Genomic DNA, 26,075 nt, shown 5'->3' on the forward strand with positions numbered 1-26,075 from the left:
TCAAGGTGGGGGGGTAGTCTCAAGAGTCTCAGCGCGCAGTGGGATCACTCGCAGGTTGACCCCTAGATAGTACAAGTATTATCCCAGGGGTACAGATTGGAGAGTCGAGACATCTTCTCCTCGCAGGTTTCTGAAGTCTGCTTTACCAACGGCTCCCTCCGACAGGGAGGCAGCATTGGAAACAATTCACAAGCTGTATATCCAGCAGGTGATAATCAAAGTACCCCTCCTACAACAAGGAAAAGGGTATTATTTTTCCACACTATATTGTGGTACTGAAGCCAGACGGCTTGGTGAGACATAGTCTAAACTGAAATCTTTGAACACTTACATAAAAGGTTCAAATCGAGATGGAGTCACTCAGAGCAGTGATAGCGAACCGGAAAAAAGGGGACTATATGGTGTCCCTGGACATCAAGGATTACCTCCATGTCCAAATTTGCCCTTCTCAACAAGGGTACCTCTGGTTCGTGGTACAGAACTGTCAATATCAGTTTCAGACGATGCCGTTTGAATTATCCACGGCACCCCGGGCCTTTTACCAAGGTAATGGCCGAAAAGATGTTTCTTCAAAGAAAAAAGGCATCTAAATTATCCCTTACTTGGACGATATCCTGGAAAGGGCAAGTTCCAGAGAACAGTTGGAGGTCGGAAGAGCACTATCTAAAGTAGTTCTACGACAGCACGACTGGATTCTAAATATTCCAAGAATCGCAGCTGTTTTCCGACGATACGTCTGCTGTTCCTAGGAATGATTCTGGGCATAGTCCAGAAAAAGGTGTTCCTCCGGGAGGAAAAAGCCAAGGAGTTATTCGACCTAGTCAGAAACCTCCTAAAACCAGGCCAAGTATCAGTGCATCAATGCACAGGAGTCCTGGGAAAAATGGTGGCTTCTTACGAAGCGATTCCATTCGGCAGATCTCAGGGGATTTGCTGGACGAATGGTCCGGATCGCATTTTCAGATGCATCAGCGGATAATCCTGTCTCCAAGGACAAGGGTGTCTCTTCTGTGGGGGCTGCAGAGTGCTCATCTTTTAGAGGGCAGCACACTCAGCATTCAGGACTGTGTTCTGGGGACCACGGATACCAGCCTGAGAGGCTGGGGAGTAGTCACACAGGGAAAAAATTTCCAAGGAAGTGTGGTCAAGTCTGGAGACTTCTCTCCACATGAATATACTGGAGCTAAGGGCAATTTACAATGCTCTGAGCCTAGGAAGACTCCTGCTTCAAAGTCAACCGGTGCTGATCCAGTAGGACATCATCATGGCGGTCGCCCACGTTATCAGACGGGGCGACACAAGAAGCAGGAGGGCAATGACAGCAAGGATTCTTCGCTGGGCGGAAAATCATGTGATAACACTGTCAGCAGTGTTCATTCCGGGAGTGGGCAACTGGGAAGATTTCCTCAGCATAAATGAATTCCACCCGGAAAAGTGGAAACTTAATCTGGAAGTTTCCACATGATTGTAAACCGTTGGGAAAGACCAAAGGTGGTTATGATGGCGTCCCACCTGAAGCGCCAGGTCAAGAGACACTCAGGCAATAGCTGGGACGCTCTGGTAACACCGTCGGTGTACCAGTCGGTGTATGTGTTCCATCCTCTGCTTTTCATACCCAATGTATTGAAAATGATAGGAAGGAGAGGAGTAAGAACTATACTCGTGGCTCCGGTTTGGCCAAGAAGGACTTGGTTCCCGGAACTTCAAGAGATACTAAGAAGGGTCTTGATTCGGCAAGAACCGTGTCTGTTCCGGGACTTACCGCAGCTGCGTTGACGCCAAGGCGGGTGAACGCCGGATCCTAAGGGAAAGAGGCATTCCGGAAGAGGTCATCCCTACCCTGGTCAGAGCCAGGAAGGAGGTGACCGCACAACATTATCACCACTTAGGTGAAAATATGTGCCAGGGTGTGAGTCCAGGAAGGCTCCACGGAAGAATTTCAACTAGGTTAATTTCTACATTTCCTGCAAACAGGAGTGTCTATGGGTCTCAAATTGGGTCCATTAAGGTTCAAATTTCGGCCTGTTGATTTTCTTCCAGAAAGAAATTGGCTTCAGTTTCTGAAGTCCAGAAGTTGTTAAGGGAGTACTGCATATACAGCCCCTTTGATGTCTCCAGTGGCACTGGGCGATCTCAACGTAGTTTTGGGATTCCTAAAAAATCACATTGGTTTAAACAACTCAAATCTGTGGATTTGATATATCTCACATGGAAAATGACCATGCTGTTGGTCCTGGCCTCGGCCAGGCGAGTGTCAAAATTGGCGGCTTTATCTCACAAAGCCATATCTGATTGTCCATTCGGACAGAGCAAAGCTGCGGACTCGTCCCCAGTTTCTCCTTAAGGTGGTGTCAGCGTTTCACCTGAACCAGCTTATTGTGGTACCTGCGGCTACTAGGGACTTGGAGGACTCCAAGTTGCTGGATGTTATCAGGGCCCTGAAAATATAGTTTCCAGGTTGGCTGGAGTCAGGAAATCTGACTTGCTGTTTATCCTGTATGCACCCAACAATGCTGGGTGCTTCTGCTTCTAAGCAGTCGATTGCTCGTGGGATTGGTAGCACAATTCAACTTGCACATTCTGTGGCAGGCCTGCCACAGTCTAAATCTGTTAAGGCCCATTCCACAAGGAAGGTGGGCTCATCTTGGGCGGCTGCCCGAGGGGTCTCGGCATTACAACTTTGCCGAGCAGCTACGTGGTCGGGGGAGAACACGTTTGTAAAATTCTACAAATTTGATACCCTGGCAAAAGAGGACCTGGAGTTCTCTCATTCGGTGCTGCAGAGTCATCCGCACTCTCCCGCCCGTTTGGGAGCTTTGGTATAATCCCCATGGTCCTTTCAGGAACCCCAGCATCCACAAGGACGATAGAGAAAATAAGAATTTACTTACCGATAATTCTATTTCTCGGAGTCCGTAGTGGATGCTGGGCGCCCATCCCAAGTGCGGATTATCTGCAATACTTGTACATAGTTATTGCTAACTAAATCGGGTTATTGTTGTTGTGAGCCATCTTTTCAGAGGCTCCGCTGTTATCATACTGTTAACTGGGTTCAGATCACAGGTTGTACAGTGTGATTGGTGTGGCTGGTATGAGTCTTACCCGGGATTCAAAATTCCTCCCTTATTGTGTACGCTCGTCCGGGCACAGTACCTAACTGGAGTCTGGAGGAGGGTCATAGGGGGAGGAGCCAGTGCACACCACCTGATCGGAAAGCTTTACTTTTTGTGCCCTGTCTCCTGCGGAGCCGCTATTCCCCATGGTCCTTTCAGGAACCCCAGCATCCACTACGGACTCCGAGAAATAGAATTATCGGTAAGTAAATTCTTATTTTTTCCCCCCTGTGGTGGGCGTGATATCAGACGAGGCCACGCCCACTGTAATGAGACCACGCCCATTTCAATCAGGCCACACAGCCTTGTCGGGAGCGCGCGCATGCTTTTTTTCTGGCTATATGGGGGGGGGGGGGGGCACGCAATTTTTTTTTTATAGCAATGGGGGGGGGGGGGGCGCATTTTGAAATCTCGCACTGGGAGCCAAATTGTCTAGAAACGGCCCTGGAATATCCTATCTGCCGAACCTGACTGCTGCCCTTATTAGTGTTCCAGGTATACAAAATATAACTAATTTGTGCAATTTGCGCCAATATTAGTAAATCAATATATTATATACTGTATACTTTTTTTCTCTGTGTGGAACACTTAGTGTATGTAACACATACAGTATATATATATATATATATATATATATATATATATATATGTATATATACCAGCAAAATATTTTCACAGAATAGCCTTTCTCTTCGGACATTAGTTTAATTAAGTATTTGTACTTTTACATTTATTCTTTACATGATCACCATTGCCATTAGTGGCACAACTAATTAAGTATTTATTATTTGTTTAAATATCCTTGTATTGTCAACTATACGGGTTTTTTAACAAGTGTCATTATTATTTTTTAAATGAAAAAATAAAAGTTATGGTTTAATAACTAACAAAATTTCATAATAAAAGAGTGCACCAAAAAGAAAGCCTTCTTGAATGAGCTTCTTTAATAGCTCACTGAATCCAGATAAATATTTCATCTAGAACTGCCTCAAGCTAGTATGGGCTTCATTTCATAGCTGAGACCCTGCAGGCTGCAGTCCTTTAGCTGCCCTCTAGACATGTCTGGCTGAGAACTCGGGAAGTACAGACGCGGTACAGAATCAGCAAACAAGAGTAATCAGACATAGACATAGCAAAGACCACAGGCTCAGGCTCAGCACAGGACAAGGCTAAGGTCAGGGTCATAAGCTCAGGTGTGTAAACAGAGTGGCAAGCAAGGGTCAGGGGCACAGGCAAGAATCAAAGTCTCAGACAGGTAGAAATCTAGTACAGTAGACAGGAAATATGGTATACTGTAAGTGAGGATGGCTAAAGCAAGCTCATAAGACCTACACTTTGGCACTGAATAGTCCAGAGTGCTGTTTAAATACATATGTTTCCTTAGTTAGCTTTCCTGAAATTGCTCTAAAGACCCCTCTATCTCACGCCACCGTGATGCATACAGTGGCGCAGTGTTTTATTGGCCATTGTCAAAACTGCAATACATAGCTTAAGCACCAGGTGGCCACAGTGTACTGCTCTACTCAGTCTGTGAGTTCATTTCAGTTAAACACTGACAAAGGTAAGTGTGGAGGCAGAGTTTAATCTTCTGGGGCCTGATTTGCAGGTATACAGCTGGCAGATGAAGACATTTGGTATGTTAAATTAGTATATTTCAAAAAAAGAGGTAGTTTTGCAATTTGATATGCCGATAATTGTGTTCACTTCTAGGTGCTACTCTCAAAATGAATGGCAGTGCTGGGATTGGTCAGGCCTCCCCTGTTTTGACCAATCACAATGCTCTTTTTCATTGTAATGTCAGTGTCAGCAGCTGAACAATCCATTGAGTCCAGCTCCCTATAGTTGACTATTTGTTTCTCCCAATGGATCAGTTTAAAACCACTGGCACTGCTGATCACATGGCCTCCCCCTTAACTATGGAACAGAACAGTGTGCCTGTCTCTGTGGAAAACACTGGCATCAACGAGAGAGGATGCCAAAGCAAGAAAGAATAGGGATGAAACATAGCAGTGTGCCTGCCTCTGTGGAAAGCACTGGCATCAACGAGAGAGGATGCCAAAGCAAGAAAGAATATCAGAAGGGACCATTGAATTGTGGCGATGGCACAATTCGAACAGGGGTGGGCGGTGATCACACAATCAGAGCGGCCAGGCAGCATTCTCTATCTACCTATCAACATGCAGCCAGACAGTGAATGGCTGTCAGCAACCTGATTGGCGGATGGCTGGAGCTATCCACCAATCAGAGTGCTGGCAGCCATTCACTGTATGTATGCATGTGGAAAGATGATGCAGGAGAGGCAAGCTATGATTTCTTTTAATTGGTTTCCGGTGAATGGGTGGGTAGGGGCCCCAGTGCAATGCTTTGCCTGGGGCTTCCAATGCTGTTAAGACAGCCTTAATAGTATGGAGTACTACAAACAAAAGGATGGTGCCTTCTACCAAATAGGCTATTTAGGACCCACTGAACCTGGCCATAACACAATTGTTTTACATTACCAAGCAAAGACTAAGGGGTAAATTTACTAAGATGGGAGTTCTATTTAAGATGGGATGTTGCCCATAGCAACTAATCAGATTTCAGGTATTATCTTCTAGAAGGTGCTAGATAAATGAGAATTAGAATCTGATTGGTTGCTATGGGCAACATACCATCTTAAATAGAACTTCCATCGTAGTAAATTTACCCCTAACTGTAGATTTGTGTTTTGTAGCAAGGCAATATAGCAGGAACGCTGCAGACACGTGTCCTTGCTGAAAGTACAAATTAACATGGCCACCAGGATTACTTCTGGGGCAAGAGAATGATTGGCAGGGAGAACTTCCACCAACCAGATACTGTAGCAGACAGCTGCACTAACGTTCAAAGGCACATATATTATAATTATAATAATAATAATAATAATCATTATATATATATATATATATATATATATATATATATATATATAGAGCACTCTTTCTTTTTCCAAAAGGACTCAAAGCACTTTGCAGACATCAAGAACAATGTACATAATACAGAAGATTTAACAAATACAGCAATAGACAAGCCACACAGACATAAAACAAAAACCTTAAGCACACAGTAAGCATAGTGCAGGATTGGTGTAGACATTTTGGGTAATAACTTCCAAGGGTTGTGTAGTCTACCCTCACAAGGTACCAGATGAGGCAGCCATCTTGGGTGCACTGCATAGGATTACCCTGGGTAGAATAGTCTACCCCTAGAAGAGATGACACAAAATGGGGTGTTTGTAGCGTCCTACTGCTCACAGTAGGGTCCCAACAAAACCACCAGGACATGTATTTTTCATCCCAACCACAAGTAAACCAGATGAGACAGCCGTGTTGGGCGCACTATGAAGGTTACACTGAGGAAAGTGAGCCATACAAGGGTCCAGTGGATGTATGGGAAAACTGACACTTATGTAGTAGTAGCATGATAAATCCTGTATGGAAAGATCCCCATCAAGAACTTCCTGTCCGCAGAGGAACCATCCAAGGCCACCATCTGGGGTGCACTACGTAGGTCACACTGGCAGGGGTGCAATTAGTGGAGGAACACATTACAGGTATAGCACGCATTGGGGTGGAAGAGAGAGAGAAAAAAACACATAGTAAGCAAACATTTGCAGGAAACCAATGGAAGGGGGAAATCTAGGATAACATTATTTTGATAATATTATAAATGTCCTGGTCTCATGGGAGCAGTACGGGTGTGTATGAGAATATGGGGAGTACACTCAACTCTAATGGAAATTACCCTGCTGTGTCTGGTCCTGGTGCTCTTCCCCACAGCTCCCTGCTCATCTTGAGGATTAGGCCTGGGGAGGAAACATTGGGCCAAATGTAATAGAGTGAGAGTTTCAGAAAGTGAGAGCTTTGGTAAGGTTATTCAGTTTTTTTTTAAAAGTGGCAATCATTTACACTGCAAAACCAGGTTGATTTTGCTGTGTAAATGATTGCCACTTTAAAAAAAAAAAAAAACCTGCAAAACCTTCCCAAATCTCTCACTTTTTGAAACTCTCACTCTATTATATTTGGCCTCTGATGTTGTCAACTGGATAGGTGGTAAGCCTGGTCCTGGAGTTCTTATGGCAGGGGTGGGGAGAGACCACATAAATGACTCTTAGTTTTGTAGTTGTAACCTATACTGAATAAATAGGACTACTGAAACATGTGTTCATCCTGAATACAACCCCCACCTACCCCCACCCATCAACCCTCCACCTCCAGCAAAAGGTGTTAATCAAATCTAACAAATGTAAGGTTAGTAAACCATTTTCAATCACTATAAGTTCTTAACATAGTACAGATATAAATCCACTTACAACAGCTTTCTAAAGTTTTAATATAAATATAGTTGCAATATAATCAGTGCTGTGTTATAAGAACACAGATCACTTAAATCCAATGGCAGTACTAGTTGATCAGAGTAACTAGTAATACTTCAGTAAAAGAGTTGAAATAGTCTGCCATAGTGTATTGTATACTATGCATGCCTTTAAAATGAATATTTAATCATTGCTGTCCAACATTCTCCACTTCTAAATTTCTAAATTCCACTGAAATTTTAATTGAAACTACAAGATACGTTTTTATGACATTTTTCGTTTGGAAAAAAAAGTGTACATTGATGTGAATTTCATTATTTGTATTTCAAACAAAAAGGATGTCAGTCCCCTTAAAAAGCGCTTCTTTCAGCTTGCAGCTGTGTTACTTTATATATAGCAGATCAGCCTCAGAACTGCTTAGACAAAACTTTTGAATAACACGAATCAATAAAGTCTTTCACAGCGCTGCTCTTATAATTAGTCTCTAAGGGATACCACAGCTTAAAAATAACTGTAAATCGTCCATATGTCTTATCCACTGTGAATGGACAAATGACTCAGATAAACTTCACAGTATTGTTCTTATACTGCCACTCCAGTATATACCACGATATTTATGCAATGGACAGTCTATTATGTGTTCACTCCAAAAATGAATTTTTCAATGCAGATGTCAGAAAGGTTAAAAAACACACTTTATTTTAAAAAGATCCGCTGTTAAAACAGGATTCGCACTTTGCAAAATCCACTGCATAAACAATATCTTCCTTCTTATATAAAGCAGTATTCAGTGAACATTCGGGCTAGCAGTAGGGTTCTGGGATAGATGGATATTCCCAGGTGGGAGCTCACCAGGTCCGCTGGACGCCGATCTCTTTAGCGGGGGCTCTCTACTCGGGAATTACGTTACCCGTGAAACACTGCCGTTCCCTCCGCTGGCTGTCCTCCGGCTGTGAACCTCCCGGCGCTGCACGCGCTTCTGACCACTCTGCTCTCCTCCCGTCCCTGAATGCTTTCTGCTGTTGTCGGATAGTGACCACGTCCACCTGCTGCCGCCGACGCGTTTCTACCCTAATTGGGTCTTTATCAAGGCACAGGTGGACATGGTCTGGTCACTCTCTTTATACTACCTATAGAGTATATATTATACTCCCTCCTGGGTATATCCATCCATGAACCAGGGTTCTCTTAAAGTTACATATGGTTTTTAGATCTATACATTGTAAATAAATATTCACTCAGAAAACACTTTAAAAAGACATCTTTTCCATAAGGAAATGCATATGGAAACACATAAATGTTCTTACAGATAAGATTTGTTATACTTAATAATTTTAATTCAGGAACCACTTCAGCTCGAAGCTGCCATTCAAACCCCCCGGCTGAAGTGTTTTGAGTTCGTGTATCCACCACATTTCCTTTTTTGCCAATGCTGTGGCTACGTCATTTCTTCTCCAGTTGCCTTTTACCTGATCAATAACTTTAAAACTTTCAATGCTATCTGTAGAACAATTATGTGCTTCCTTACAATGTGCAGATATTATTTGTATTTGTCTAAGAAATTAATTTCAAGCATTTAGACATACAGTAGATCAAAGTTTCCTTAATATTATGAGAAACATGGGGCGGGACATAATGAAGTCTGAATTCGGCGGCTGTGCCAGATGCCGGCCGAACGGTCACGTTTTTTTAAAGGGGTAATAATGTAAAGGCATGGTTTAGCCTTATACATACATGATTGCTCCTTTAAAAAAAGTTTGAGTTCGTTCGGCATCCCACATGGCCGCCAAACTCGGACTTCATAAAATCCTGGCCATAGATTCAGTCAAATGTGTCCTAACTTAACATTAGTAAGATAGATAGATTGATAATTGTTTATCTTAATATTGCATTTCTACTATTCAGCTCTTTCAGGGTTCTTCTCAGGCGGCTGTGCTCCCGGCGCCAGTGAGATCATCTTGTGCAAAAACTGTGCAGGACAGGGAGACAATAAGTGCAAAGCAAATGACAAGGAGCCGTATTATGGCTACAGTGGAGCTCGAAAGTGAGTATGAGGAGACATCTGCCATCCTTAGAATTACCCTACTGTACTAGGGCCAGGGTCGGACTGGCCCACAGGGGTACCAGGGAAACCACCGGTAGGCCCCACTGCCTGAGGGCCCACTCCTTCCTCTAGGGATCAGGTTCCAGACTGTGCACTTGTATTATACATGGTAGATATGTTGCATTACACTGCACTAAACTATTGTGTATTTCAAGCCTCTGTGGAGGCTGGCCACACCCCTAAGTATGGGCCCCTATTACGGCATCCCCCCGGTGGGCCCTTCATGCCCCAGTCCGACACTGACTAGGGCTCACTCTCTGACTCAGATCAAGATTCTTATTTGATTCCTTAATGAGCTTTGGGGCTGCATATTCTGCTCCACAAAGTAGGAGTAGGGCTATTACTTACATCAAAGCAACATCACAAACATGAAAGTAAGTTAGCAGTCAGTGCTACATGTAGGGTCACCTTGGGGGGTATTTAAGACACTGGATGAGCAACAATATGCCATTTAGGGGCTGATGCAGAGTTGAACACAAGTCGGTTGGTGGCCGTATCTTGTTTTTGCACTGTGCATTCTCTGGAGCCAAGCATATTCTACACACACTCAGTCATATCTCCATTAGGCTGAAGGGATGTAACTGGGTGGTAAAGGGAAATCGCACATAGATTAAAGAATAGAGCACTAATCACGGTGGTGCACAGGCGGAATTGTGACAAAATGTTCTTTCACACCAAGGATAGTGCTGGTGCAAGTGCCCACTGACAATGATGAGGACTATGAAAGCAAGCATAATGATGGGGTTGGCCAGCCACAGAGATACATGCAGCTCAGCATATGGCACATTATATACATTTAGTTCTGTGCATGGAATTAACTTTCTACAGTATGTTTTACATCTCATCATGGTAAAAATCCCACTCTCTGATTGTAATAAGGTTTTTTCCATCTTAACTTCCCAGGTCCCTTTGTATCTATGTAGGCTGCAAATATGGCCTTGTTGAACTCATATGAACCTTGGACTATTGGAGTTGCATCTGTGACTCAGATGGTCTGCCCTGCACATTTCATGGTGCACATGTTCTCGCCACTTTTGGAAGACACCCCCACAAATTAAAAGTGTACCTAGGTTTGCAGGGACAGAGAAAAATCTAGGTATAGGCTGTGCAACAGTTTAAGGGGCCAATTTATTATGGATCACATATTGAATGCGATCTTGGTGGAATCTTACCGCCCAGGATCGCATTGAAATATGCAATCCTATTACTAGAATGTATGATGCAGCACTTGCAGGGACAAGGGCTCCGAAAGGAGCCCATCCCTGTGATGTGCTGCAGTGGCTGCTGTGGGTGCTGTGCTAAGACTGCACACACACAGAGGCCACTTCCGGGGAGGGTTCCGGGTGAGCCCTCTGACAACTACAAATGTGGTGATTAGCCCATAGGGGACCAATAGTAGCTGTGGGGACCAATATATCGGAAATGGTTCGCATTCCCAATATTGGTAAATCGGGCAGCATCGCATCCTCCATAGAAACCTATGGGGGATGTGACTGGTGCGGCAATATAGGGATCACAGCAGGAATTGGTACTGTACCTGCTGCAGTCCCTCCTTCTTGCATTCAGGTGTTACCTAATATTTGCTGCTAACTCCTGAAAACGGGTGCATTCGGGGATATAGCCGCAAATATACTATGATAAATGGGCCCCAATGTCTATACTCATATATAGCATATATGCTATCTCATTACTATAGGGTTTTCTGTTTCTTCCTAAAATATTTCCTGGTTGTAGCCTAATTTATTATATAAATTAATTGTGGGAGTGAGAGGATATCAAGACTATTTTATTCTGATAATTTTTGTTTGTTTGGAACTCTCTTAAAGCAAGAAGTACCAAAAATGTACTTCTCAATGAATAGTTGGTGCTAAATTTTGATCTTTTTTGCAATGTTGAAATGACAGTGCACACTTTATCAGAAAAACAAACAGCCCTAAAAATGAACCCTCTCCACCTCACTGCTATGTTGTGACCTATTTATGTCCGCAACACAAACACGGTTAGTCTAAAGGGCCACAGCGATAAGCTCAAGAAGCTTATTTGAACTGTGCTGAACAAACAATAGGTGCATGCCTAAACTTCAGATCACCATAGCCAAGTTAAAAGCATTACATCCACTAACTGAATGAGAAAAATAATGAATGCATATGAAAACTCAGTAACTAATTTTACTTATCTTTCATCAGTGGCCCTTTAGATACTGTATGGTTATGTTTTGTACTGTTCACTTATGTTGGAAAATAATTTATTTGTGCTGCAGGTCTAGCAAACTGTATCTGGGAAATAGAAATTAGTAAAACTGTTGTTCAGTTTGTGAGTTAATTTGTGATTTTGAAATACTTGTTCAAGTATATCAGTTGACAAATCTTTTTAAACAACTTGGACATCAGGGAGATGTGACAATGCCAGGGGCCTAATTCAGATCTGATCGTAGCAGCAAATTTGTTAGAAGTTGGGCAAAACCAGGGGTAAATATCTGTATTTTATAAATATGGATTTCAAAATGCTGGGTGATTTCATGAATCATTTTGATTATGGCAATCCGTATAAATCAAATATATAGATATCAAAACTGCCAACTAGGGATGGACAATTTTTTTAAGTCCTAAATAGTCCTAAAAATGTTTACAAGTTCTCTCATTTTAAAAATAAAATTGCTGTTTCTCTGGTAAACTGTGTTATTCAGTTTTTGTTAGCAAACCAAAAAAAGTTAGCAATTGGGAAAAACCATGTTGTAGAGAGAGTTAGATTTGGGTGGGGTGTGTTCAAACTGAAATCTAAATTTCAGTGTAGATATCAAGCATCCAGTATTTACCCTGCATAGAAACAATATAACCCACCACAATCAAAATCTCTCTGCACATTATAACTGCCCCACCTGCAGTGCAGCATGGTTTTACCCAATTGCTATCTTTTTTTGGGTATGCTAACAAACTTGAATAGCCCCCTTAGTTAGTACCTCAGTCAATGTGATTTAACCATTATGGATATCAAGCATGGATATCCTTAAAACCTGGACTGTAATGGCAGAGTTTGGGCATCTCTGTTGCAGAGTATAAAAATTATTATGAAATTACAGTACATTTCTACAATTTGCTGTTATGTCAATGGATCTTAAATAACTGATATGAGTTTATGTGAACTAATTTCAATGGGCAAGAGTGACTGATATTCATAGAAAGTTGCTCAAAATATAACTGTCTATATAAAGTATGTCCATAATGCTAGTATACTGTGTAACACTCATAAACACAAAATGTAACTAAGAAAAGTTTCATTTTCATAGTGATGAGTCCATTTTTCATCCAAATATTATGTTCTTTATGTAGATGTTTGAAAGATGATAAGGGAGATGTAGCCTTCCTGAAGCACATCATACCAGGTAATTAACATATGTGAATTTTCTCTTTTTATGACATAACACCGTCATGCTCTAAAGGAAAACAAACCCCACATTACTTACATTGTGCAGATACATATGCCTAAATCATATAAACACTCATTCACAAATTTTTCCTTTGGCAGGAGCTTGCATATTCCGTAACAGTCTGTACCCCTCTCCTTATACTTCAGCACTACATTGTTACTACCCCGACCAGGGGAGTATGAACCTTGGGCCTAATTCAGCATGGTTCGCAAAAGCAAAATCTTTCTCTAATAAGCAAAACCATGTGCACTGCAGGTGGGACAGATACAGTATAACATGTGCCTAAAAGAAAGAGTTGTAGATTATATAAAATCCAGCAATTTACAAGATCCCAAACAGCATGGATTTACTGGGGGGAGATCATGTCAAACAAACCTTATTGCCTTTTTTGACTGTGTGACTAAAGTAATAGATACAGGTGGAGCCATAGATATAGCTAATCTAGACTTTAGTAAGGCTTTTGATACTGTACTACATCAGACTGCTAAATAAAATTGAAAGCTTGGGATTGGATACTAAAATAGTTGAATGGATAAGATATTGGTTGCAGGATAGAAAACAGAGAGTTCTAGTAAATGGAGTGCATTCACAAGAGGGAAATGTTACCAGTGGAGAACCCCAGGGATCTGTACTTGTACCAGTGCTTTTTAATATCTTTGTTGCTGACATTGCAAATTGCAATAAATGGAAAGTATGCCTTTTTGCAGATGACACAAAGGTATGCAACAGGGTAGACACACCACGAAGGGTAAAACAAATGATTGAGGATCTAGGTAGACTAGAGGAATGGTCAAGAGCATGGAAATTAAAGTTTAATGCCAAAAAAATGCTAAATCATGCACTTGGATCTCAAAAATCCTACAGCTAAATATAGTATTAATGACACTATACTGGAAATTACTGAGGAGGAAAAGGATCTAGGAGTCACTATTTCTGGTGACTTAAAGGCAGGTAAGCAATGTAACAAAGCAATGAGGAAGGCAAGTCAGATGCTTGATTGCATAGACAGGGACGTGCGCTGAGGTAAATGGAGGCACTGTCTTGTACTAGAGACAGATTAACACACAATATATGAGCCAAAAGGGTTCATGTGGGCATTAAGCAAAGGTGCTGAGGTATAAACTACTGGAAATTTGGTGAGTTTTGATTAGAGAAGTACGGAAATATAGTCAGGTTCAGGCACTGCCTCGCCTGTCATAGACTTCTTACTTCAAAGTTTTGACTATAAAAATGATTAGACTAATACAAAGTAGACATTTGTAACATATTCTTTGTATTTTTCATATACTTTATACAGTCAAAACTCTGGTGCCAACGTTAGTATGACAGGAAAGGCTCTGCCTAACCTACCTAACGCCGCCGCATGTCACTGATAGGGAGAGGAATCAGCAGCAGAAAGAGAGAAGTAATAATGCCACTGTGTAGGTCATTGATACAGCCTCATCTTAAATACTGGGTTCAATTCTGGAGGCCATATCTTCTTCATTAGAGACCGTACAAAGAAGGACAAGTAAAACGGGGGCATGGCCTACATCACAAAACATACCCAGAAAGACTAAAAAATCTCATAATGTATATTTTGGAGCAGAGAAGGGAAAGAGGGAAATAATATAAACATTCAAATATATCAAGGGTTTTAACAAAGTCCTGGAGGGAAACATTCTCCAAATGAAAAGAAGTATTACAACACGAGGACATGCACTCAAATTGGAGGGAGATAGGTTCAGGGGAAATTTGAGGGGAAAAACTTCACAGAAAGAGTAGTAGACGCGTGGACAAGCCTCCCATCAGAGGTGGTAGAGGCTAAGACAGTACAGAAATTTAATCATGCATGGGATAGACATAAGGATTTCCTTACAAAGTAATAAGGCTCAAATAAGGTTTGAGGTAAAAATATGGTAAAAAAAAAAAAAGGGGCAGACTAGATGGGCCAAGTGGTTCTTATCTGCTGTCAAATTCTATGTTTCTATTCGGGATGAGCGGGTTCGGTTCCCTGGGAACCGAACCCCTCCAAACATTGCGATCCGAGCCAGTGTCTGAGTCCGGCTCAAACAGTGCTTAAAGTGATCCCAGAGAGGTGGTGGTACTCACCCCCCCCCCACACACACACACACACACACACCCGTGAAATAAAGGGATGCCACACAGTAGCACAATCTTATTAACATTACGCCACATAGTAGTGTCCCTTATTCTTGTTATGACACACATTAGTGTCCCTTAGACACAAAGCCCACAGTAGTAGCACCCCAAATACACATAATTCCAACAGCAATAGTGCCCCTTATGTAATGCCCTCATTCGTAGTGTCCCAGTGGTAATGCCCCATGCAGTGTTGCCCCCAGTAGTATCCCCCGTAGTTACGCCCCCCAGTAGTTATGCCCCCAGTCAGTAGTTATGCCCACAGTAGTTATGCCCCCAGTCAGTAGATATGGCCCTAGTAATTATGCCCCCTGTAGTTATGCTCCCAGTTAATATGCCCCCAGTCAGACATTATGCCCCCCTGTAGTTGTGCCCCAGTAGTCGTGCCCCAGGACACGTGACCCAGTAGACGTGCCTCCAGTAGACGTGCCCCTAATAGACGTGTCCCCAGTATTTATGCCCCCAGTCAGAAGTTATGCCCCAGTAGTTGTGCCCCCAGCAGATGTGCCCCAGTCAGAAGTTATGCCCCCAGTAGTTGTGCCCCCAGTAGATGTGCCAGCAGCAGATGTGACCCCAGTAGATGTGTCCCCAGCAAAGGTGCCCCCAACCATTGTGCCACCAGCCTTTATGCCCACTGTAGATGTGCCCCCAGTCATTGTGCCCCCAGTAGATTTGTCCCCAGCCATTGTGCCCCCAGTAGATCTGCCCTCAGTCATTGTACCCCCAGTAGATCTGCCCCCAGCCATTGTATCCCCAGTAGATGTGCTCCCAGCCATTGTGCCCCCAATAGATGTGCCCCCAGCCATTGTTCCCCCAGCAGATGTGCCTCCTAGTAGCACCGCTTACACACATACACAAAAAAAAACACAATACTCACCAGCCTCGCTCCTGCTTCCGGACCGCTGCTGCCCTCCGCCTGGCCGCACGTGCACACTGCTTTTGCCAGAAACCGGAGCTCAGGGGTGAGCTCGGGCGTCCGGCAGCCAGTGAGAGGAAGAAGCTGGTGGCCGCTGGTAACAGAAACTTAGTGGGCGCCCGACTTCTCCCTAGGTTAGGTGAGCTGGAGGAGGCGAAACTGCGTTCCGGCTCCAAACGGAACTGACGGAACGCAGTTCCGTCCCGTTCCGGCTCACTTTAACTTCTGGGCTCAAGATTTCCTGCCTTACTCTGATCCCAAAGCGAGGCCAAATGCCAATTTCCTGCTGTCGGATTCTCGCGGGTTTAGGATTCTTTATAAGTTTTTTGTATCAGCGCCATCTTCACTCCGGCTGTGGAGAGTGTACTTGGACGGACATGTCTGTCTCCAGTACTGGGTTGTCTGGCGTGCCGTGGTGCGGGTGATCTGTCTGACTCTGCTGTATATAAAAGGGGTGCTCTCTCTGTCTGCTGTATATAAAAGGGGTGCTCTCTCTGTCTGCTGTATCTGAAAAAAGGGTGCGCTCTCTGCTGTATCTGAAAGGGGTGCTCTGTCTGCTGTATCTGAAAATGGGGTACTCTCTCTGTCTGCTGTATTTGAAAAAAGGGTGTTTGCTCTATCTGCTATATCTGAAAAAGGGGTGCTCTCTGTCTGCTGTATCTGAAAAAGGGGTGCTCTCTGTGTCTGCTGTATCTGAAAGGTGTGCTCTCTCTGCTGTATCTGAAAAATAGGTGCTATCTGTCTGCTGTATCTAAAAGGGGTGCTCTCTCTGTCTGCTGTATCTGAAAAAGGGGTGCTCTCTGCTGTATCTGAAAGGAGTGCTTTCTCTCTGCTGCATCTGAAAAAGGGGTGCTCTCTCTGTCTGCTGTATCTGAAAGGGATGACCTGTCTGCTGTATCTGAAAGGGGTGCCCTCTCTGTCTGCTGTATCTGAAAGGGGTGCTCTCTCTGTCTGCTGTATCTGAAAAGAGGGTGCTCTCTCTGTCTGCTGTATCTGAAAGGAATTCCCTGTCTGCTGTATCTGAAAGGGGTGCTCTCTCTGTCTGCTGTATCTAAAAGGGGTGCTCTCTCTGTCTGCTGTATCTGAAAGGGATGACCTGTCTGCTGTATCTGAAAGGGGTGCCCTCTCTGTCTGCTGTATCTGAAAGGGGTGCTCTCTCTGTCTGCTGTATCTGAAAAGAGGGTGCTCTCTCTGTCTGCTGTATCTGAAAGGAATTCCCTGTCTGCTGTATCTGAAAGGGGTGCTCTCTCTGTCTGCTGTATCTAAAAGGGGTGCTCTCTCTGTTTGCTGTATCTGAAAAAAGGGTGCTCTCTCTGTCTGCTGTATCTGAAAAAAGAGTGCTCTCTGTCTACGGTATTGAAAAAGGGGTGCTCTCTCTGTCTGTTGTATCTGAAAGGGGGGCTTTCTCTGTCTGCTCTCTCTAAAAAGGGGCACTCTCTATGTCTGCTGTATCTGAAAAAGGGGCGCTCTCTGTCTGCTATATCTAAAAGGGGTGCTCTCTCTGCCTGTTGTATCTGATAGGCGTGATCAGTCATCCAGGGGCTCTGTCCTACTGTAAAATGAAAATAATAAAAGCATAAAACAAAATGCCTAAAATGATCATTATAAAAATATATATATATATATATATATATATATATATATATATATATATTTTGTTTGTGCTGTACTGCAGTATACTATAAAATGTTTATTTTATTTTCATAAGTACTGAGACACTGCCAGTCAGACCGCAGTATATTATTTCCTACTTATAAACGTATTGTGCGATGCTGTCAGTGAAGTCAACTGCAGTGTGTAATTATATATATTTCTGACTCATTTGTGCGGCACTGTAACCGCCAGTGTGTGATAAAAATATATTTCTACATATTTCTGACTCATTTGTGCGATGCTGTTGGTGAAGTCAACCGCAGTGTGTTTTTATTATATATATATATATATTTCTGACTCATTTGTGTGATATAAAAAATACTTCTACATATTTCTGACTCATTTGTGCGACGCTGTCGGTGAAGTCAACGACAGTGTGTATTTATTATATATATTTCTGACTCATTTGTGCAATGCTGTCGGTGAAGTCAACCGCAGTGTGTAATTATTATATATATTTCTGACTCATTTGTGCGACGCTGTCAGTGAAGTCAAATGCAGTGTGTAATTATTATATATATTTCTATTTCATGCAATGCTGTCGGTGAAGTCGACCACAGTGTGGAATTATTTTATATATTTCTGACTCATTTGTGCGAAGCGGTCATTGAAGTCATCCACAGTGTGTAATTATTATATATATTTCTGACTATTTTGTGCAACGCTGTTGGTGAAGTCAACTGCAGTGTGTAATTTATATATATTTTTGACTCATTTGTGTGACAATGTCGGTAAAGTCAACTGCAGTGTGTAATTATTATATATATTTCTGACTCATTTGTGCAACACTGTTGCTGTACCCCGCTTCGTGTTGATAGAAATGGAGGACAAACAATTGAAAGATCAAGAACCACTTCCTAATACTAGTGCTGAAGCTGCTGCCACTAGTCATGACATTGACAATGCAAGTTCGTCAACGTCATCTGCTATGGCTGATGCCAAATGGCGTAGAGGGCATGTAAAATCAAGGAGCAATATTTTAAGATGATAAATTACAAAAAAGTAAAGTTAGCTGACGAGTAACGTAAAATTGGCGATATGCCATTCACTACATGAAGTGGCAGAGAAAGGCTAAGACCTTCACCTGTGTTTATGACTGGTGGTTCTGCATCTCATAATGAAGATGTAAGCCCTCCTCCCTGTAGAAAAGTTAAACAAATTAAACTTTTTAAGACACAGGAACCAACTGTGCAATCAGAAATATCACCAATCCGCAAAAAGAGTCCAAGTTTGTCCGTAGTTGTGATGTATAAGCCTGACCTTTCCAATACTGCACGGGAAGAGGGGGCTCCTTCGCCATTTGCTTGCCCTTGCAAGTGTTGAGAGGGGCAGCGCCAGTCAACGTGCTGATTTTGAGGTTGAGGATGTCACTGTATAAGTACACCAGCATGAGGAGAATATAAGTGTAGTTGGCGCTAATGAGAATGTTGACGATGAGGATTTTGATGATGGGGATGTGGTTTGTTTAAATAAGGCACCAGTGGAGACAGTTGTTACCCATGGTATGAAAAAGGCCATTGTCATGCCTGGGCAAAAGACAAAAAAATCCACCTCTTCTGTGTGTATTTATTTCTACCCACTCCCGGACATTAACTGTCTAGTCATAGCCTTTGTAAAGTCGTGAGTAGAAGTAGGGACCGTAACCACCTAAGAACCTCCTCCTTGTTACACCACTTGCAGTGCATACATCACAAGTTGTTGACACATTCAGAAACTTCAGCTTAGAACGTAGCCAGTCAGCGACACCTAGCTCCCTTTTCTCTGTGGGATCCAAGCACCTGCAATCCCCACCACCAACACCCTCATCATCAATTTCCTCCTCAATCAGGATCGCAAGTAGTCCTGTATCCAATTTCATAGGTATGAATTACTCCTCTCCTATCCAGGATTCCTCCGGAGGATCCTTGAGTGCTACACCTACTATTGCTGCTGCTGTTGCTGCTAGGAGTTGATTTTCAACTCAGAAGGGAACCAGGATGACCACTTGTAGTTTAACAAAACAATTGACTGTTCAACAGTCCTTGGCAAGAAAAAAATAAGTATGACAGCAGTCACCCAGTTGCAAAGCGGATTACTGAGGCCATAACAACTATGCAGGTGTTAGGCGTGCATCCAGTATCACCATTAGTGCTATGGGATTTAGACAGTTGATTGACGTACTGTGTCCCCGGTACCAAATCCCATCTAGATTCCACTTCACTAGACAAGCAATTCCCAGCCTGTACAAGGACATTAAAAAAGTGTGATTAGTGTCTTCAGAAATGCCGTTGTACCCACTGTCCACTTATCCACGGAGTGTGGACAAGTGGAACAGGGCAAACTAAAGACTATATAACTTTGACAGCCCACTGGGTAGATATATGGAAAAACCAATACAGATCCAAGAAGGAGATACAGATCCAAAACCAAAACACAAAACCCGAAAAATGGTCTGGTGCACAACCCTAGTTCTATGGGGGTCATTCCGAGTTGATCGCTCGCTAGCTAGTTTTAGCAGCCATGCAGAGGCTACGCCGCCGCCCACTGGGGAGTGTATTTTAGCTTAGCAGAAGTGCGAATGCATGTGCAGCAGAGCTCTGCAAAAACAGTTTGTGCAGTTTCTGAGTAGCTCTGAACCTACTCAGCGCTTGCGATCACTTCAGCCTATTCGTGTCCAGATTTGACGTGATACACCCACCCAGCGAACGCCCAGCCACGCCTACGTTTTTTCAGATACGCCTGCGTTTTTCCAAACACTCCTTGAAAATGGTCAGTTGACACCCAGAAACGCCCCCTTCCTGTCAATCTTCTTGCGTTGTGCCATGCGACTGAAAGCTTCGCAAAACCACAAAGGACTGCATACGCATACACAGAAATGCCAATTTTTATCCTGATCGCTGCGCTGCGAACAACAGCAGCTAGCGATCAACTCGGAATGACCCCCTATGTGCAGAGAGTTAGATTTGGGTGGGTTATTTTGTTTCTGTGCAGGGTAAATACTGGCTGCTTTATTTTTACACTGCAATTTAGATTCCAGTTTGAACACACCCCACCCATATCTCTCTCTGCACATGTTACATCTGCTTCCCCTGCAGTGCACATGGTTTGCCCATTAGAGAAGGATTTTGCTTTTGCGATCAATGCTGAATTAGGCCCCTTATTCAGTAAGGTTTGCAGATTCTGCTTTTTGCCAAAGTCTGCAATCCTTGCAATCACATGCTGGGGGCCACACATAGCAGGACAAGGCAGTCCAGCATGCTACTCACCACCCACCCACTGCAACCACGCTATAATTGCGATCGTGCCGTGATCGCAGAAACTGTGGATACCTCCTGTCGGTTCAGCCTAGCCTAGTCCTGCATGAGGGGAAGGGAAGCATGTCTCTTAAGTATCTCCAAGAAACATAGAACTTGATGGCAGATAAGAACCACTTGACCCATTTGATCTTTTGTAAGGATATCCTTATGTCTATCCCATGCTTGTTTAAATTGCTCTGCTGTGTTAGCCTCTACCACCTCTGATGGGTGACTATTCCACTTGTCCACTACCCTTTCTGTGAAGTAATTTTTCCTCAAATTTCCCATGAACTTACCTTACTCCAGTCTCAGTACATGTCCTTGTGTCCTATTACTTATCTTCATTTGGAGAATGTTTCCCTCCTGGACTTTGTTAAAACCCTTGATATATTTGAAAGTTTATATCATGCCTTTCCATTCTCTGCTCCAAACTATACATATAGAGATTTTTTAGTCTTTCTGGCTATGTTTTGTGATGTAGGTCATCCACCATTTTAGTTGCCCTTCTTTGTACTGTCTCTAATGTATTAATACCCTTTTGAAGATATGGCCTCCAGAATTGAACACAGTATACTAGATGAGGCCGTACCAATGACCTATACAGTGGCATTATTACTTCTTTCTGTCTGCTGCTAATTCCATTCCCAATGCAGCCAAGCATCTGACTAGCTTTCCTCATTGCTTTGTTACATTGCTTACCTGCCTTTAAGTCACCTGGCTGAAACAGTGACTCCTAAATCCCTTTCCTCCTCAGTAGTTTCCAGTATAGTGCCATTAATACTATACAGTATTTAGCCTTTGTATTTTTGAAACCCAAGTGAATGTTTTTGATTTTTTGGGCATTAAACTAATTGCCATGCTCTTGACCATTCCTCTAGTCTACCTAGTTCCTCAGTGATTTGTTTTACCCCTAATGGTGTGTCTACCTTCTTGTGCCAAGGGGGTAATTCAGACCTGATCGCTAGTGTTGCGTTTTTTGTATCCCTGCGATCAGGTAGTCGCTGCCTACAAGGTTAGGGCATTAGCTGCGTGTAGGTCTGCGAACGCTTGTGCTAGAGAGCTGCACAAACAGAAGTTTGTGCAGTCTCTGCATAGCCCAGGACTTACTCACCCGCTGCGATGATCGGGGCCGGAGCTGAAATCAGGAATCCTCCCACAAAACACCGGGTCCCTCCTGCGTTTTTCAGGTCACTCCCTAGAAACGGTCAGTTACCACCCACAAACGCCCTCTTCCTGTCAGTCTCTGTGTGTTCGCCGGTGCGATCAAATTTTTCGCACCATTCCATCGCTGACTGGTGCTCCCTGTCTCTGCGAATCGTCACGCCTGCGCATTGCGGTGCATACGCATGCACAGTCCAGACCTGATCACCCGCTGTGCGAAAACACACAGCAGTGATCAGGTGTGAATTAGCCCCTAGGATGGGGCTGTTGCAATTCCAGATACAGTACTCATGATGACAGTTGCGTCTGCAGACATTACACAGAGACGCACAATAGGCCTGCACTTTCAACTGACAAGATTGTTTCAGCCAATTAGCACGGGAAAGTAAGCGCTATGCCACAGCTGTCAGGAAAAGCGCCTGCAGAAGCATGCAATTTACAATCAGCACTTTTATGTTTAATTGCTAACATTTGTTACATTTGTCTACTTGGTAACTAAACCTGACAAAATCAACAGAGACCAGAGAGAATGTAAGTTTTTTACAGACATGTTGTACAGTCATAATACCTAAAGCTCTAGTGCTCCTTTTATATGGGATGTTATCACTGTATCCATAACACTAGCAATAGAATACAGCTAAACAGAGAGTAAATGTGTGTATTTATAATATTTGTTCACCAATGTCCTACAGCTGAATTTTATAAGGATTATGAGCTGCTGTGCTTAGACGGTAAAAGGCGTCCAATCGAAGACTATAAGAATTGTTACTGGGATAAAATACCAGCTCACGCCGTGGTGTCCAGAGGCTCCAAAGCAGATGAGAAGACTATTGAAGCTATTACTGAATTTCTCCTAGAAGCCCAGGTACAGCGATATTTTACTGCATGGCATACTACCTCTATTCTGAGGAATACGGTTATACAGCTAATGTACTGTGTGCACAGTCACACAGGTCATATCCTCATAAATAGATTTTCATACAACTGGAATGACATACAGTAGATACTGCCCTTGGAACCAGGGTCACCGAGAGGGGGTGGATATTAATTACCCCGGCCCAGATCCATTGGAGCATTTGCCGAATTCCCCTTTGTAGCAAGCTCGTGGGGCCGAGCATAGTATCTTGCTTTTTTGGGGGGACTCATACCCAAGCCCATTGGTCTCAATTGCCCTGCTTGAACCTAAGACGACCAGCAGGTGTTTGCAGAAATAATATGTTCTATAAAATGTGATTAAAATTTTATATAGAAGCTACTTTTGGTCTATTTTTCATCTTCCTCTGGCTGCCTCCTCTTTTCATGCTTATACTAGTTGCTTCTAGCAACTACAGCAGAGCTGGCCAAACCAGTCCTTGAGATCTACCAATAGTACACATGTTCCAGACCACCTAGCAGGTGCACAAGTGTAGTCATTACTAATTAAGATGTGCTGCATTTATTCCTAACTGACAATTCTACAGATCTCCAGGAGGCCTAGAAAACATGAACTGTTTATTAAAAGAAACCAGCAATACACAATCACAAAGATTAACAATGGGCCTGATTCAAAGCTGTACGCTTATGCTGCCACAAATGCGATCTTTGACTGCAAAAATATGCTAATATTACAGCCACAAGGATTTGCATAGAGACACCCACTGGAGCCCTCACAGCTGCCCGCAACTGCGTACGCATTCACAGCATCAACACAGATCTGGTAAACATCAACTTCCTGAGAGAGTCTGTGGTAACCAGAATGGCCGCCGCAACTGAGATGCCGGAGATGTGATTCTTGCGTACAGTATTGCAGTTAGCATCTGTGATCCCCGAAAACAGTCCCGACACACCCACATTTTTGAAGTCACTCCCTGTTACCTCTCACAAAACGCATGCACAGTTTACCGATAATTGTTCAATTGTGAAATCATTGGGAACTATAAATCAGGCCCAATGTCATCAAATATAAACATCCCCCTGCTTCTTCCCCAGTTACTAACCTAATTTATCCTGTCTGAGGTTGCTTCCGTGCACTGAGTTGGTTGAGGCTAGATCCAAGTGGCCTAAGGGACCTTTTCCGTCAGGGGGAGGAGCCACGACACAAGGACGAGGAGCTAGGCCAGCGGGACAGTTGCTCTACTATCCCCGCAACCAACTATTACCGAAGCGTGGCGAGCGAAGCGAGCCCGCGAGGGTACTTTTCGGGTACCCTGTTCGGCCGTAGCTCCTCCCCCTGGTGACGTGTCTCCTCCCCTAAGTACGTCACAAGGTCCCTTCTCCCACTCCGATATAGAACCAACCGCACTGAGTTGGCAAATGGGGGAGATGAGCATGCCTTCTGCATTATCTGCTCCTGCTGCAACTGAGCTGCTCACCTCTTTCACCTACAGTAGCTCTGTTTACACTTACTTCCTCCCTTTAATATCACACAACTTACCTCGCTGCCCCTGAAGGACCTTGCAACTACACTGCCTTACCTGCACACCTGAGCTAGAGATGGTCAGCAGAAGTTTTTTTGCTTTGAGACACTGCAGGTTTTTTATTTTGATTACATGAGAGCGATGGTTGAAACCTACGATCGCTTCCTTTTCCATTGTTTTCAACAATTAGTTTTTCTGGCCCTTAGGAACATTGGGGGTCATTCCGAGTTGATCGCTAGCTGCATTTGTTCGCAGAGCAGTGATCAGGCTAAATAATGGCAGTTCTGTGCATGCATATGCGGCACAATGCGCACGCGCGACGTACGGGCACAATGAATGATGTAGTTTTGCACAGGCTCTAGCGATGCATTTCAGTCGCACTGGATGCCGCAGAGTGATTGACATGAAGTGGGCGTTTCTGGGTGGCAACTGACCGTTTTCAGGGAGTGTTAGGAAAAACGCAGGTGTGCCAGGGAAAACGCAGGCGTGGCTGGCCGAACGCTGGGTTGGTGTGTGACGTCAAATCTGGAACTAAATAGTCTGAAGTGATCACAAGCGCTGAGTAGGTTTTGAGCTACTCTGAAACTACACCAAAAATTTTTGCAGGCGCTCCGCGATACAACCGTTTGCACTTCTGCTAAGCTAAAATGCACTCCCAGTGGCCTGCGGCATAGCGTTTGCATGGCTGATAAAAACTGCTAGTGAGCGATCAACTCGGAATGACCCCATAATAAAGGAACAGTGCTTACAGTATTAGTGCATGCACAGCAGGACCGGTACAAGATCTCTTTGCACCCTAGACAAAGCTTCAGCTTTGCGCCCCCTAACCTGCAATAATTTACCTTACCCCATAGCCTATCCCTAAGCATCCCGGCATATTAGCATTTAAGATGCCGACTGTCAGGATTCTAAAGTCGCCAGCATTCCATCCGCCGGGATACCAACTAAATCCGTTTAATTGTATGAGTATTTTATTATTATTATTATTTATTTATATGGCGCCTTATGGGATCTGCAGCACCCAATTACAGAGTAAACAAATAAGCAAAACATGAAGACAGTGACTTACAGGTCAATACAATATAGGACAAGTACAGGGTATATAAACGTAGCTGCTTCAGTAAACATCACTGAAATAAGTATCAGGGTGGCAGAAAACCGAGAGATTTGGTGCCATCAAAGGGAGTATTAAAAAGAAGATAGGTTATGTAAGAGATGTAAAAGCACATGAGGGAAGAGGACTCTGCTCATGAGAACTGGGGTTTACATACATATATATATTTGTATGCTCCTTATTGTATTCCATCACCCCATCTGTAAATTAATTACTGACCCGCATAAAGAGACATCCTTCAGATTTTTTTCCCTAGATGAATTCATTGGTGCCCCCCCAGTGGCCAGCATCACTAGGCAGCTGCCTAAAGCCGGCACAGACTATCTCACTCCTGTGCAGAGGGCCATTGCTGGTGTGTTCGGTGCCCCCCTGCAAACTATAAATTTGTGACCTTATACAAGTACAGTATGTCCTCTGGACATGTCTCTTCACAATGTTTCA

General features: G+C 43.5%; 1 protein-coding gene across 1 annotated transcript in view; it reads left to right on the forward strand.

The window, feature by feature from the left end:
• The window catches only part of LOC134909105 (serotransferrin-B-like), a 102,980-nt gene that overhangs the window by 17,311 nt on the left and 59,594 nt on the right, over positions 1-26,075 (forward strand). Inside the window, exons 5-7 of the mRNA XM_063915543.1 lie at positions 9,352-9,490; positions 12,880-12,932; positions 22,817-22,989. Coding sequence (XP_063771613.1) covers positions 9,352-9,490; positions 12,880-12,932; positions 22,817-22,989 — 365 coding nt within the window. The remainder of the gene's footprint in view (positions 1-9,351; positions 9,491-12,879; positions 12,933-22,816; positions 22,990-26,075) is intronic.

This window comes from Pseudophryne corroboree, chromosome 4 (genome assembly GCF_028390025.1).
Source record: "Pseudophryne corroboree isolate aPseCor3 chromosome 4, aPseCor3.hap2, whole genome shotgun sequence".
Lineage (NCBI taxonomy): Eukaryota > Metazoa > Chordata > Amphibia > Anura > Myobatrachidae > Pseudophryne > Pseudophryne corroboree.